The sequence below is a fragment of the Euleptes europaea genome, chromosome 8 (genome assembly GCF_029931775.1).
Source record: "Euleptes europaea isolate rEulEur1 chromosome 8, rEulEur1.hap1, whole genome shotgun sequence".
Lineage (NCBI taxonomy): Eukaryota > Metazoa > Chordata > Lepidosauria > Squamata > Sphaerodactylidae > Euleptes > Euleptes europaea.
Window position 1 is genome coordinate 537,749 of NC_079319.1, and position 14,180 is coordinate 551,928.

The 14,180-nt window shown below is 59.3% G+C and overlaps 1 protein-coding gene across 1 annotated transcript in view; it reads right to left on the reverse strand.

Moving 5' to 3' along the window:
- The window catches only part of PLEC (plectin), a 149,902-nt gene that overhangs the window by 105,111 nt on the left and 30,611 nt on the right, over positions 1-14,180 (reverse strand). The window contains exons 12-32 of the mRNA XM_056854575.1: positions 13,855-13,950; positions 13,113-13,240; positions 12,191-12,284; positions 11,915-12,069; positions 11,160-11,469; positions 10,926-11,003; positions 10,141-10,302; positions 9,936-10,040; positions 9,220-9,315; positions 8,982-9,107; positions 8,745-8,897; positions 8,483-8,637; positions 7,809-7,935; positions 6,999-7,182; positions 6,050-6,207; positions 5,663-5,841; positions 4,536-4,674; positions 3,759-4,115; positions 991-1,074; positions 781-885; positions 440-538 (exon numbers count right to left, since the gene is read on the reverse strand). Coding sequence (XP_056710553.1) covers positions 440-538; positions 781-885; positions 991-1,074; positions 3,759-4,115; positions 4,536-4,674; positions 5,663-5,841; positions 6,050-6,207; positions 6,999-7,182; positions 7,809-7,935; positions 8,483-8,637; positions 8,745-8,897; positions 8,982-9,107; positions 9,220-9,315; positions 9,936-10,040; positions 10,141-10,302; positions 10,926-11,003; positions 11,160-11,469; positions 11,915-12,069; positions 12,191-12,284; positions 13,113-13,240; positions 13,855-13,950 — 3,090 coding nt within the window. The remainder of the gene's footprint in view (positions 1-439; positions 539-780; positions 886-990; positions 1,075-3,758; positions 4,116-4,535; positions 4,675-5,662; positions 5,842-6,049; positions 6,208-6,998; positions 7,183-7,808; positions 7,936-8,482; positions 8,638-8,744; positions 8,898-8,981; positions 9,108-9,219; positions 9,316-9,935; positions 10,041-10,140; positions 10,303-10,925; positions 11,004-11,159; positions 11,470-11,914; positions 12,070-12,190; positions 12,285-13,112; positions 13,241-13,854; positions 13,951-14,180) is intronic.

Below are 14,180 nucleotides of genomic sequence, written 5' to 3' on the forward strand. Positions count from 1 at the left end.
CCCCTCCATTAGATCCCCACCAACACAAACATCCCCCAAGACAAAGCGCCCGCAAAGGGGCTCGACTGCCGGGGCAGAAACCAAGAGTTAGAGAGGTGACCAGAGCAGCTGGGAACGAGGAGAAACACAGCAGAAGGCCGGCCAGCGAGCTGGGGAGGGGGAAGGGGGAAGGGCAAGAGAGCAGCACTGAGTGTATCTGGGAAGTGCCCCTTCGGACCAGGCCGAGCGCCAAGCCCTGCTGGCATGGGGGCCAAGAGACAGAGAGACAGAGAGAGAGAGAGAGAGCAAGCTCCGTCCACGGGGCGCCTGCAGGGACAGGCCATGGTTAGTGGTGCCAAAGGCAGAGGGGTTGGGGCTGCCAGGGGACCTAGGGCAGGGGAAGATGCAGCCAAGGCATGCTGGGCCCCTAGCCCTCCCCTCCCACCGGCCGCCCCCTCACCTCCTCTTCCTCCAGCCGCCGAAGGGTCTCGGTGATGAACTTGATGTACTGGCTGGTCAGCGTGGTCAGCTCACTGTATTGAGTCCGGAGGTCCACGTACTGCATGACCAAAGGTGAGACCGTCAGCGCTCCGGAAAGGGGCAGCCCCAAAGCCTGCCAGGCGGGGAGGCGAGAGGCACTTCCGACCAAGGATGGCAACCAACGATGGGCGCCCCCTCGCCCCCCTCCTGCCCCAAGAAGGCAGCCAGGACGCTGGCCTCCACTGCCAGCAACTCAGGACCCCCGGGGGCCCTTTGCCTGCCGTCAAAAGCTCACTGGACTCCCTCCTCCCCGCCCCTTACCTCCTGGATGATGCTGTCTGACGCAGACTGAAATTTGGGCTTCTTGGCTGGGGAGACCACCGGCTCCACCTGGGCCTTGTATGTCACCAACTGCAGCTCATAATCCTTGGGGGAAAATGAGGGTTGGGGGTCAGATCAGCACCTAAAGCCCAGCCCCCCCTTCAGAAACAGCTCCTGCTCCTCTGGGGCCCACCGGGACCCCAGCCTCACCTTGATGGCGTCAATGTACTGCTTGGCAAAGCGCTGGCACTCCTCCACTTTCACCCGGTTCCGATCACATGCCTCCAGGAGTTTCTGGAGAAACGAGCCAGGGGTTAGGGCCTTTGCAACACTTATCTACCTTGCCACAGCAAGGTGTGTGTGTGAAAGTGCCAACCTCCATGCCCCCCCCCTTAGGATGCCCCGGAGGAGTTCACCTGGTAAAGGAGACTAAAACAGGTTATTGTTGCCAACTCCAGCCCGTCCCGTCCACACCCATCGAGAAAGTCCCAAGTCCAGCGTGTGGGGCCTGCTTGATGTGTGGGACCCGATACAAACTGTGAGAGCCGTACACCAGGTCCGAAGCCCAAGATGCAGAAGAGGAAGTCCCTCAGAGCTATAAGCACAGGGTATCTCAAGGCCCACTGCGAGACCCCCTCTAGGAGGCTTGGAAGGGTATCTGCGAGTGCATCTGGCACTTAAGTCTCGGACTTAACAAAATCATCAAACAGTCCATCCTTGAGCATTTAGAAAGGATGGATCTGATAGCTAAGAGCCAGCATGGGTTTCTCAAGAATAAGTCATGTCAGACTAATCTTATCTCCTTTTTTGACAAAGTTACTACCTTGCTGGATCAGGGGAATGCTGTAGACATAGTTTCTCTAGATTTCAGTAACGCTTTTGATAAGGCTCCACATAGTATTCTAGTTGACAAATTGGGAAAATGTGGTTTAGATCCTATTATTGTTAGGTGGATCTGCAACTGGTTGACAGATCGTACCCAAAGAGTGCTAGTTCATGGTTCCTCGTCCATTTGGAGAGAAGTGACTAGTGGAGTTCCTCAGGGATCTGTGCTGGGCCCTGTGTTGTTCAACATCTTTATAAATGATTTGGATGAAGGAATAGAAGGGATACTTATTAAATTTGCAGATGATACTAAATTGGGAGGGGTAGCAAATACGGTAGAAGACAGAGCCAAGATGCAGGATGATCTTGACAGGCTGGAGAAAGGGCTAGAACTAATAAAATGCACTTCAACAAAGACAAATGTAAAGTTCTGCATTTAGGTAGGAAAAATCAAATGCATAATTATAGGATGGGGGAGACTTGTTTGAGCAGTAGTGTGTGTGAAAAGGATCTTGGGGTCTTAGTAGACCAAACATTGAACATGAGTCAGCAGTGTGATGCTGTAACTAAAAAGGCAAATGCAGTCTTGGGCTGCATCAACAGAAGTATAGTGTCCAGATCACACGAAGTGATGGCATCGCTTTACTCCGCTCTGGTTAGACCTCAGCTAGAGTACTGTGTTCAGTTTTGGGCACCACAATTTAAGAAAGATGTAGACAAGCTGGAACGTGTCCAGAGAAGGGCAACAGAGATGGTGAGGGGTCTGGAGAACAAGTCCTATGAGGAAAGGTTGAAGGAGATGGGTATGTTGAGCCTGAAGAGAAGACTGAGAGGGGATATGATAACCATGTTCAAGTACTTGAAGGGCTGTCATATAGAGGAGGGTGCCGAGCTGTTTTCTGTTGCTCAAGAAGGTCAGACCAGAACCAACGGGTTGAAATTAAATCAAAAGAGTTTCCGTCTAGACATTAGGAAGAATTTTCTAACAGTTAGAGCGGTTCCTCAGTGGAACAGGCTTCCTCGGGAGGTGGTGAGCTCTCCTACCCTGGAGGTTTTTAAGAAGAGGTTAGATGGCCATCTGTCAGCAATGCTGCTTCTGTGACCTTAGGCAGATGATGAGAGGGAGGGCATCTTGGCCATCTTCTGGTCACTAGGGGTGTGGTGGGGGGAGGTAGTTGTGAATTTCCTGCATTGTGCAGGGGGTTGGACTTGATCGCCCTGGTGGTCCCTTCCAACTCTATGATTCAATGACTGATGAAGAGCCAAGCATCCTGGGGGGGGGGGGGGGGAAGGAAGCAAGTTCTTTCAGGGCGACAGTTTTGCCCTCCCTCACCCAGGTCTTGGTCGCACAGGCCAGGCCCACTTCCTGCACTGCAACATCATTTTGCAGCACGTTTATGGACGTCATCTAGTCCAACCCCCTGCACAATGCAGGATATTCACAACTACCTCCCCCACACACACCCCAGTGACCCCTACTCCATGCCCAGAAGATGGCCAAGGTGCCCTCCCTCCTATGATCTTCCTAAGGTCATAGAATCAGCATTGCTGACAGATGGCCATCTAGCCTCTGCTTAAAAACCGCCAGGGAAGGAGAGCTCACCACCTCCTGAGGAAGCCTGTTCTACTGAGGAACCGCTCTGACTGCTAGAAAATTCTTCCTAATGTCTAGAAGGAAACTTCTTTCATTTAATTTCAACCTGTGGGTTATGGTCTGACCTTCTGGGGCAACAGAAAACAACTCGTCACCCTCCTCTAAATGACAGCCCTTCAAGTGCTTGAAGATGGTTCTCACCCCTCAGTCTTTTCCTCTTCAGGCTAAACATACCCAGCTCCTTTAACCTTTCCTCGTAAAACTTGGTCTCCAGACCCCTCACCAGGTGCACGACAGACTCCAGGAGGCCCCGTCGGCAGCCATGAGACCACCCTGTATCGAGCCTACGGGTCGTTGGCCGCAGGATCCAAAGCCGAGCCCCAGCTGGCCCTTGCGACAGAGAGAGCCACCACAAGCAAAAAGCCTCCAGCATTACAAGTCCCAATCCATCGGGCCAAATCTTACAGTGGGAACAGTTGTGGCTGCAGGTGCTCAGCAAAGCTGGGAGCAGAGCCAAAAGAGAAGCAGCCCCCCCACCACCCCTATGCCCCGGCTTCACCTTCTCTTGCAGCAGCTGCTCCCGCACGGCCTTGGTGTCGGTGATGGGCACGGCCTGGATGCTCTCCTGCCGCTGCCTGGCCTCCTGGATCCACTGGATGAGCCGGTCGTAGCTCTCGCGGTAGTAGCGCAGCTGGCGGCCCAGCTGCTCCAGCTCCCGCTGGCGCAGGTCGATCTGGGCCAAGACAGCCTGCCAGCGCTCCAGCAGCTGCTGCACGCGCTCGCGGTAGCGGTCCAGGTCGACGTCCCTCTCGCTGTGGCCCCGCACCATCCGCTCGTTCACCTCGCCGGCCTTGCACAAGTCCGCCTCCAGAGTGCTGAAGAGGGGCTGGTGCCCTTCTGCCTGCTCACGCAGCCTCTGCGGGATGGGCACAGGGATCAGGGGGTGGGTGGGCGGGCACAGCAGCCCTCGCTGGCCCCAATCCTACCCCCCACCTCTTCCCTACAGTCACAGCACCGGCTGCCTCCGCAGCCCCTGAGTGAAAGTGCCCCCCCCACCCCCACGACAGGCAGAGCTGCTGTGGCTCAGTGGTAGAGCAGCTGCTTGGCATGCAGAAGGTGCCAGGTTCAATCCCCGGCAGCATTTGTTAAAAAGGACCAGGCAGGTAGGTGACGTGAAAGACCTCCGCCTGAGACCCTGGAGAGCCGCTGCCAGCCTGAGTAGACAATACTGACTTGGATGGACCAAGGGGGTCTGGTTCAGTATGGGGCAGCTTCATGTGTGTTCATGTGGCCCACCCCTCTTTTCCCTTGCCTCTCCGGGTCAGGCCCAGCCCACCTTCAGCTCTGCCTTGGTCTCCTCCAACGCCCTGAGGTCAGCGGGCACAGACTGCACTCCCTTCAGCGGCTCCTCATACTTCCGCACCAGCTCCTCGGCGCCTTGAGTGCTGCGGATCACCAGGTTGATAGTCTTCAGCCTGCGAGGGGAAGGACCAGTTGGCTGGGTGCCTGCAGGCAGGGGGGAGCGGCCTCCTCTCCCACTCTTGCCTGCTCAGCAGAAGGGGCATCCGCTTCGGGTCACCAAGTCCAAGTGGCACCTTCCATGCCAAAGTCAGAACGGCACCGCTGAAGCTGGATCCCGGGCGCCAATAAAGCTCCTTCAATGACCCATCCCTGTCTCTCGGCCTAGCCTAACTCATAGGGTTATTTCTAAGGGATGGTCAGAATCCCTCCTCTGAAGGAGTCGTGTGGCTCAGTGGTACAGCATCTATGTATTGTGCAGAAGGTCCCAGGTTCAATCGCCAGCATTTCCAGTTAAAAGGATCTTGCAGCAGGTGATGTGAAAGACCTCTGTGATGCAGCGACAAATAAAGCTAATGCGATCTTGGGGTGGATCGACAGAGGCATAACATCCAAATCTCAAGACGTTGTGTTTGAAAACACGGCCTAAAAGAAGGCTTCCTAATTATTTTATTTTAGGCCCTTGTTTTAGGCCCTGTGTTTTAAAATACAATTGTGCACCATATATAACAAAACGAATGTTTTTTGTTATAGTGGATACTGTTTAGCTCAACCCCTCCGGTTTCCTTTAACTTCTAGGTTGAGTTTCTCCCCCCCTTTTTTTCTTCAGTTGTTACTCAAAGGGCAAGAAAGCCAGGAGGAGGGTGCTCCAACACAGCCCTGCCAATCCTGCCCACAGCAAGGGGAGTAGGTGGGGGGGCTGGAAGGTTCCCCTGCCTCTGGTCCACTGCGCAGGGCCGGCAGGGGCTGCTGCTGCCTGCTTTTGCCTGCTCTCGCTAGCCTGCTTCAGAACCTCCCAGAGCAGGCTCACTGGGGGGAGGGCTTGACTGTTGGCCAGCAGGGGTGGGGGGCAAAGGGGGAGGGTCCCCAGAGACCCCGGGCAGGGCAGGTCAGCAAAGCAGGCAGGACGAGTAGCCCCACCGCTTCTCCCAGAGGGCTGCTTACTTCTCCAGGTAGACGCTGGAAAGGCTGTGCACTTGGTCCATCTTCTGCAAGGTGACGTCCAGCTCGGTGCGCAGGGTGGGGGCCGAGCCGGCCTGCTCCGGCTGGGAGAGCACCCGCTCTGTCTTCTCGCTCACTTTGCCCAGGCTCTTTTTGATGCCCTCCAGCTCCAGGTGGATTTGCTGCAGACAGAACAGGGAGGGCAGGGGATGGGCGTGCTGGAGAGTGAACGCCGCTCCGGACTCATGGCTGACTTGCAATCCCCACTCTCCCTGCCCGGGGATGCCCAGGCGCTAGCAGCCAGGGCAGAAAACCTCCCCGCCAATCCATAAGTGAGCAGGAGTTATGAGGAGACCCCAGAGGGAGGGAGGGAGGAGGAAAAGGGAGTACCTGCTGGTCATTGATGCGCTGGGCGCACTCCTTGGCGGGGTCTTTGTCAAGCGGCGAACGGATTTTGTGGATGGTGCGGGACTCGCAGCCCTCCAACTGCAGGCGGATGTCCTTCAGCTGGGAAATGAAGTTCCTGCACAGAGACTCCTCCTGCTCCCCTGCCGCCCGGGAAAAGAAGACACACAAGCGCAGAGTTCATTGCCCTCCGCTGCAGAAAAGACCCACGGGGGAAGGTTTTGGGCTGAGGCTCCAAGCCAGACTGTGCCAGGATAAGTGGGCACCACCTGGGCATAGCAGGTGGGTAACCACACCTGGAGGAGGAGCAGGATGCCTAATGTCCATCTAGACATTAGGAAGGAGTTTCTAACAGAGCGGTTCCTCGGTGGAACAGAGGCTTCCTCGGGAGGTGGTGAGCTCTCCTTCCCTGGAGGTTTCTTAAGCAGAGGCTAGATGGCCATCTGTCAGCAATGCTGATTCTATGACCTTAGGTAGATGATGAGAGGGAGGGCATCTTGGCCATCTTCTGGGCATGGAGTTGGGGTCTCTGGGGTGTGTGTGTGTGGGGGGGGAGATAGTTGTGAATTTCCTGCATTGTGCAGGGGGTTGGACTAGATGACCCTGGTGGTCCCATCCAACTCTTATGATTCTATGGATATATTTCCACGGACGTAGGGAGAAGGGCACTCAGGGCTCCCACACCAGGCCTGGAGGCACTGCAGGGAAGTACAGGGGGGGGGGTCCATGGTAGCCTGTGGGGAGAGGGGCCAAGTGCCGCCTCGGGGGGCCAGAAGGCAAAGCCCCTCACTGTGCTACAAACACCAAGATGCGCCCCCCCCCACGCTCTCCCCTTGCCAGTCATCATTCAAGCAGATGGCTCCAGGCAGAGCAGGGCCCGCCGAGAGGCAGAAGGGCCCCTTGCCCACCCCACCCCCTGCCCGCACAGCCTTACCTTTCTCCAGGCTGCGCAGGAGCAGCTCGTACTTCTGGGTGCAGGTGGTGTATTCGCGCTGCACGTGCAGCCGGTCGTCCGGGAAGAAGTTCTGTGCATCTTGGCTGTGGCGCAGGAACTCCTGGTAGTGGGTCTCCAGGCTGCGGAGCGTCTGGCGGTAGTCCTCGGGGGGCATCGTCCGGAACTGAGGAAGAGGCACTCAGTGGTCACAGAGGCCCTTCCCTTCCCAGCACCCACCCCCGTGGGGAAGCAGGGATCTGGACACCCCTTCCGAGGTGCCATGGCCCAGCGACAGAGGGGAGGGCCTGGGGGTATACCGGTGCCAGGATACAGAACACGCTGTTCAGAGGCGGGGCCCAGGAGAAAAGAAAAGCACCGGGGAGGGAGAACGTTAGTGCAAACGTGACCAGAGTGGGGGGGAGAGGGGGCTCTAAATGGCAAGTCCAACCCCCAATGGCCCGGGTCAAGAGCACAAAACTGGCACACACACCCCTAGACAGCAACGGGGGTCCTGCTGTGCTTTACACAGTGCCCAGCATACAGTGGGCCTGAAACATTTCCTCTACGCTGAACAGCAATTTTTACTACACACGGAGTTCAGAGCGCAGCAGGGCCACGCAAACCGATCTCGCCTTTGCTTCAGCAAACCAAGGCCGCCTGCAGGTCTCCAGGGAAGATCCCCAAAGCCCACAGACGCCTCGGAGTCAGAGCTCCACCCAACACCTGCTTTGGCATGGCAGTGGAGCGCAATGCACCCCACCCCCTGGTGGGTGGGTGGGTGGGCAAGAGAGAGAAGAAATGGAGCCTCACAATGAGGAGAGACCAGGACTGGATCTGCTGGATGTCTCGCTGCAGGCACTGCCAGGAGAGGAGGCTCCGTAGGTCGATGTGCAGCTGCTGCCAGAGGCTCAGCAAGCTCTGGTGGGCGGACTCCAACCTGTGGGGGGGGGTAGACAGAGAGCCGCAGAACCCTCAGCGCGGAAAAGGAACCCCCCCCACACACACCAGAGGCAAGTGGAGGTGTTGAAATCAAAAGAGTTTCCGTCTAGACATTAGGAAGAATTTTCTAACATTGAGAGCAGTTCCTCAGTGGAACAGGCTTCCTCGGGAGGTGGTGGGCTCTCCTTCCCTGGAGGTATTTAAGAAGAGGTTAGATGGCCATCTGTCAGCAATGCTGATTCTATGACCTTAGGCAGATGATGAGAGGGAGGGCATCTTGGCCATCTTCTGAGCATGGAGTGGGGGTCACTGGGGGTGTAGGGGGGAGGTAGTTGTGAATATCCTGCATTGTGCAGGGGGCTGGACTTGATGGCCCTGGTGGTCCCTTCCAACTCTATGATTCCCTCCCCAAGCCCCGGCTCCAGCATCCTTCTGGAGCAAAGCGGATTCCCACCCGCGCCCAACCCAGAGCCTGGGTGTCCTGGTGACTCCCTATGGGACTTCCCCCCACCTTTGCAACCCCCAAGGGAGGAGGCTATGCTGACCTGCCGACAGCATCCAAAGCCTCCTTGTTGGGCGGGGGCACCACGAAGCAGACGGACGGCACGACGGCCTCGCTTCCAGCCGCGTTCAACACCTTCCACTTGTAGGGCTGGGCATTGCTCAGGAGGGTGCCGGAGTCGCCCTTGTGCACCGTGATCTGGGGGGGGGGAGAACAGGCAGACTCAAATGACGCCTCCCGCCCAGACCCAGCTTGCCCCCACCCCACCTGCAGCCCTGGCACCGCCCCGCTCCTGCTCCACGCACCTCCATCTGCTTGTAGTCGCAGACGGCCTGGAGAGGCAGGCGGCCCTTGACGGGGGTGGTCGGGCTACGGGGCTTCAGCTGCACCACGGCCTTGGCCCGCTTAGCCAGCCCGGCCAGCTGCCCCTGGTACTCGGCCAGCTGCTCCTTCTGGTCCTAGAGGAGAGAGGGGCGTGTGAGGACATGTCTCCGGCCCAGCCGCCTGCGACAGGGAGGCCCAGCGGCAGTGGCGGTGCTCACCAGGGAGTCCTGCAGCAGGTCCTCCAGGCGCGTCACGGTGATGGAGCGGTCGCAGGCAAATTTCTTCCGCAGCGTCTCCTGGGTCTTGCGCAGGAACTCCTCGGCTTCTTTCACATCAGCAAAGAACTGTGGGGAAGAAGGCTGCCGTAGGTAGCCGCCCGCTGTTCACCCCCCAGTGCGGCACTGCCTCGGGGTCTCCGGCAACCAGGAGAGTGGCGGGTGGGGTGCCCCCCCATACCTGGAAGTAGTTTGCGTTCTCCTTCAGGTGGGCCTCTATGCAGCAACAGAGCTGGAGCATCCAGCTCCACTGGGTCTGCAGGGCAGCCTGGAAGGCCTGAGGGGAATAGGGGAGAGGGTCAGGGGTCACGCAGGGCCGGGAAGGGGGAAAGGGGGGTCTCAGGTAGAGGGAAGCAGAAGGGCAAGTGCAGAGTTGTCTTCCGTTGCCCCAGAAGGTCGGACCAGAGCCAATGGGTTGAAATTAAATCAAAAGAGTTTCCGTCTAGACCTTAGGAAGAATTTTCTAACACTTGGAGCGGTTCCTCAGTGGAATAGGCTTCCTCGGGAGGTGGTGGTGAGCTCTCCTTCCCTGGAGGTTTTTTAAGCAGAGGCTGGATGGCCATCTGTCAGCAATGCTGATTCTGTGACCATAGGCAGTTCATGGGAGGGAAGGCATCTTGGCCATCTTCTGGTCACTGGGGGTGTGGAGGGGAGATAGTTGTGAATTTCCTGCTTTGTGGAGGGGGTTGGACTAGATGACCCTGGTGGTCCCTTCCAACTCTATGATTCTATGAATCTAGGCGTGGGTCCTCGAAGCCTGAAAAGGGGGGGGATATGGCAAAGAGCCTGTAGCGATGATAACGGCAGGATGTGGCCGGCTGACCGGGCCTCAGGAAATGCATGACTGCCCTCGTGGTAGTCACACGCAGGACCCCGCCTCCCTCTCCCCGCCCCTACCTCCACCGTTGGCTTGCCCGGGTGCTCTTCTCGCAACAGCCGATCCCCTGTGTTCTGGATCTCCTTGATCTTCCGCTCCCGCTGCTCCAGCTCTCGCATCAGCCCCTGCCAAAGAGATGTTAGGAGGAGGGGTGCCTTGAGCACGCGCAGAAGGCGGTGGCGGCCCCTCTGCAGCCCCTCCCCACCCGACCCTGCCGAGCCGTACCGAGTAGCTCTCCTTCTTGGCGGCCATGTTGCTGTTGCGTTCGCTCCAGTCGTAGGTGACCTCCTCCTCCTCCTTCTCGTTCAGCCACATCAGCTCCTTGGTGGCGGCCGCCACGAAGGCGTGGAGGCTCTCCAGGTGCCGCAGGCGGGCCTTGGAGGAGTTCTGCCAGGGGACAGCCATGGTGAGGGGCCCGGCCTCCCCAGCCTCCGGCCTGCCTCCCTGCCCCACCTCACTTCCTTTGGGGGAAGCTGGGGCATTTTCAAAGGCCAGAACCGGAGGATTTTCAAACTCATTTTAAACAAAACAAGTTCCTAGCCCTCATGTTAAGAAGAGACCCAACCAGGCCAGTTTTCCCAAAGCACTTTCCTTCCACTGGTTCCTGCTCTAGGCTTTCTCCCCCTCCCCACACAACAGACCACGCCCAAAAGTCTATTTTCGTTCCCAATCAGAGGAAGAAGAACAAGAAGAGTTGGTTTTTATATGCCGACTTTCTTAATCACTTAAGGGAGACTCAAACTGGCTTACCACCACCTTCCCTTCCCCTCCCCACATCACGTAGGTGGGGCATCGGAAAGAGCTGTAACTTGCCCAAGGTCACCAAGACTGGCTTCCTGTGGAGGAGTGGGGGAATCGAACCCGGTTCTCCAGATCAGAGTCCACCACTCCAAACCACCGCTCTTAACCACTAGACCACGCTGGCTCAGACCATATCAATTCCAGATTTTGCAGCTGAGGAACCCGCACGTGACCCTCTGCCTCCTCCTCCTCCCCACCCCCCTTCTCACCAGCAGCTTGGCGTACTGCACATCCAGCTTGGTCAGGCAGTCCCGGTAGGCGCTGCGGGGGCCGGGAGAGAGCTGGGCCTGCGGGAGGGGCAAACACGACTGTGAGTGGCAGGTGCCAGCAACGGCCAGGCCAGGGGCAGCCTGCACCCTGGAACCCGCTTGTGGCGCAACTCCGGGGGCTCTTTGCCGGCATTGCTCTCCTGTGCCCAGGCCAGAAGAGCCGGCCGCGCTCACCTCGTCGGCACGGGCCCTCTCGATCTTGGTGCGGAACTCCTCGACGGACTGGTGCAGGCCCCGGTGGCTGCCCAGCTGCGACTCCACGGTGGGCAGGTCGATGCCCCACTCGGCTGCACCGACGCGCCGCTGGTTCTCTTCCACCCAGGCCAGCAAGTCCTGCAGGTAGCGCAGAGTGACGTCCTCCGGCTCCTGCCGGGGCCTCTGGGTGACAGGCAGGGTGACCTGGGCGATGGGCGCCGAGCCGGACTTCAGGCGGAGGTTGTACTCCGTGCGAATGGCAACCAGACGCTCGTGCAGGCGGTAAACCCTGGGTGGGGTGGGGGAGGGCACAAAGGAGGGCGAAGCCGTGAGGGGCCTGCCAGCGGTGCGGGCAACACAAAGCCAAGCGCGGGCAACCCTTTCGGCTCAGCCCAGCCGATGGACCGTGCCACAGCAGGGCAAGTACAAGACCAGGAGGCGGGGGGGGCACAAAGGAGCAACACCCCAAGAGGTAGAGCACACTGCTGTGCGCGGCCCGCCTGCCTGCTTGTGCTGCGTGGGTGCAGCGGCACCATGTTCCTGCAAAGGACCCAACGTGCACACGCACGGATCCACGGACAGGGCACCGGCCTGCATTACCAGCGGCTGCCGTCAGGCATGGGGGGGCGCTCTTGGCCTGTCCAAGTGCAGCCCAAGAGGCAGCCGAGGGAGAGGGACGGCGCGGCGCGGCGTCGGCGTAGCAGGGAGGCGCCCGGCAGGGAGAAGAGGCTGACCTGCGGTACATCTGCTCGCCCTGGGGGTGGCGCCCGTCCTTGAGCGCCTGCACGTCGTTGAAGAGCGAGCGGATCATGGCATCGGCCTTGTCCAGGTCGCGCTCAATCTCGGCCGACTTCTGCGGGGCCTTGCCGGCGTTCAGCAGCCGGATGTCCTAGCAGGAAACACAGGAGAGAACGGCTGAGCCTCAGCCAGGGCAGCGCAGCCAGGGGGGCCCTCCCCTCCCAGGGACCAGGGGGGGGGCCGCGCTGGTGGCGTCAGGGTCGTGGTCTCACCGACTGCAGGAGGGTGTCGGCCTGGTTGAGCTGCTCCTCACAGAGGCCGGACTCCATCTGCAGCTTGCTGACGATGCGCTGCAGCCTCTCCAGCCTGGGGAGGGGACAAGCGGGTCAGATCCTTCACCGGTCTCCCAGCACTTCCAGCCAGCTTCTGAAGCCCCCCCCCCCCATGTGTGGCCAAGGGATCTAACCCCCCACCCCACCCCCGGTGCCAGACTCCAGCACTGCCAGCAGGATCCCGGCTCAGCAGCTGCTCCAGGGCAGCCTCAGCTGGCCTCTGCGGCTCAAGTCTCGCCGTTTCCTGCAGAGCGCTGTGGGCCAGAGAGGGTGACTCACCCGCCACCGCCGTGTGTTTCCCATTAGGGCTGGGCTGGCGGGCCGGCCAGGCTCTCGCGCGTTCCCCTCCCCGAGGCAAGGGCGTGGCAGCTGCCGAGTCCTGCCCGCTCCAGCTCTTCCGGGACTCAGCAGCTAGGAAAGCAGCCCACACACAAGGGCCCCACCCAGCTACAGGCACTGGGGTGTAGTAGTTACAGGCTCGGGCTAGGAGCTGGGGCATCCAAGTTCGAATCCCTGCTCTACCACAGACTCTTCGCCCGGTGCCCTTGGGCGAGTCACATGTGCTCCCAGCCTCACAGGACTGTTGTCAGGATGAAATGGAGGACAGGAGAACGAGCGGGGGGGAGGAGGCAGTTGTGAATTTCCTGCACTGTGCAGGGGGGTTGGACTAGATGACCCTGGTGGTCCCTTCCAACTCTATGATTCCACGTTAAGTGGCTTTAGATCTCCTTAGGGAAGAAAGACACGATGTATACATGAAGTAACTAGCTAACTAAATGGGCCTCAGCCACGCAGTGGGTCTCCCCTGACCACACCCATCCCACTCTGTCACCCACCACCCTACGTCCGGTCATTTCCGCACCTTTCAAACTCAGAGCGCAGAAGCTTCTCTCTTTCCAGGATGGCCACATGCAGTTTGCCCCATTCCTTCTCCACGTCCAGCGGGTGGTAGCCGGGGGGCGCCTTCACCTGCCCGGACTGCACTGCCGGCTACTCCAGCCGGGGGGGGGAGGGAGGAGAGGGGGCACAATCAGAGCGTGGCCAAGAATCGAATCCAAGAGGGAGGTGGGATGAACGGGACACAGAGCCAGCAATGCCCCTCCCAGACTCGGAGCAAATGCAGGGGTCGGTACTTGGATGGGAGAAACACCCCCCCCCCCGAGGAATACTGGGGTTGCTCTGCAGAGGCAGCCAATGGCAAAGGGCCTCTGCTTTTCTCTTGCCTTGAAAACCCCGTGAGGGTCGCCATGAGTCGCCTGTGACTCGACAGCATCCTCCACCCCCATCCTGCCCAGGCATGGCCCAGGCGTGGGGGCATCCTGCTGACTGCAGCCACGCGCACGAGGGGGCCTCCAACAGTTGGGGTGGTACGCTGTCGCCGCCACCTGGGTGTGTGTGCGGTTGGCTCAGAGTGGCTGCAGCAAAGATCCTTCCCAAGTCCTGGAGACGCCACAGGTCGAGCGGCTGGTCTGCAAGGCCCCCGGCCCGCTATCCCTCCTGCAGGCTCACTCGTGCTTTGGGGGAGGGGGAACAGGGCAGAAAACTGCCACCTGCAGAGTGTCCCAATCAATCAGGTTTGCAGGCGGGGGCTGCTCCTCTCTCACCTCCAGGGACTGGAAGATAGCCTTGGAGCGGTTCTTGTCGGACTCCTTGGCCGGCAGCTCCGTCTCCTTGAATTTCAGGAACTGGCGCCACAGGACCTGGGGGGCAGCGGGATTCGGTCAGGCGAAGCCTGCTGGGGGGGAGTACTGGGAGACTTTGGCTAGCCAGGCTTCTGAAGCACACCCGTCTACACAAAGGGCCCTCCCAGAGACACCGCCAGTGCGGGGCAGGGGGGCAGAGAGACAAAGGGTGAGGGGGCATGCCTGCTCCCCCCCCCCCCGTTTCCTCTCTGGGATGTCTTAGAGAGGCCCCGGGCCCCGGCAGGCAT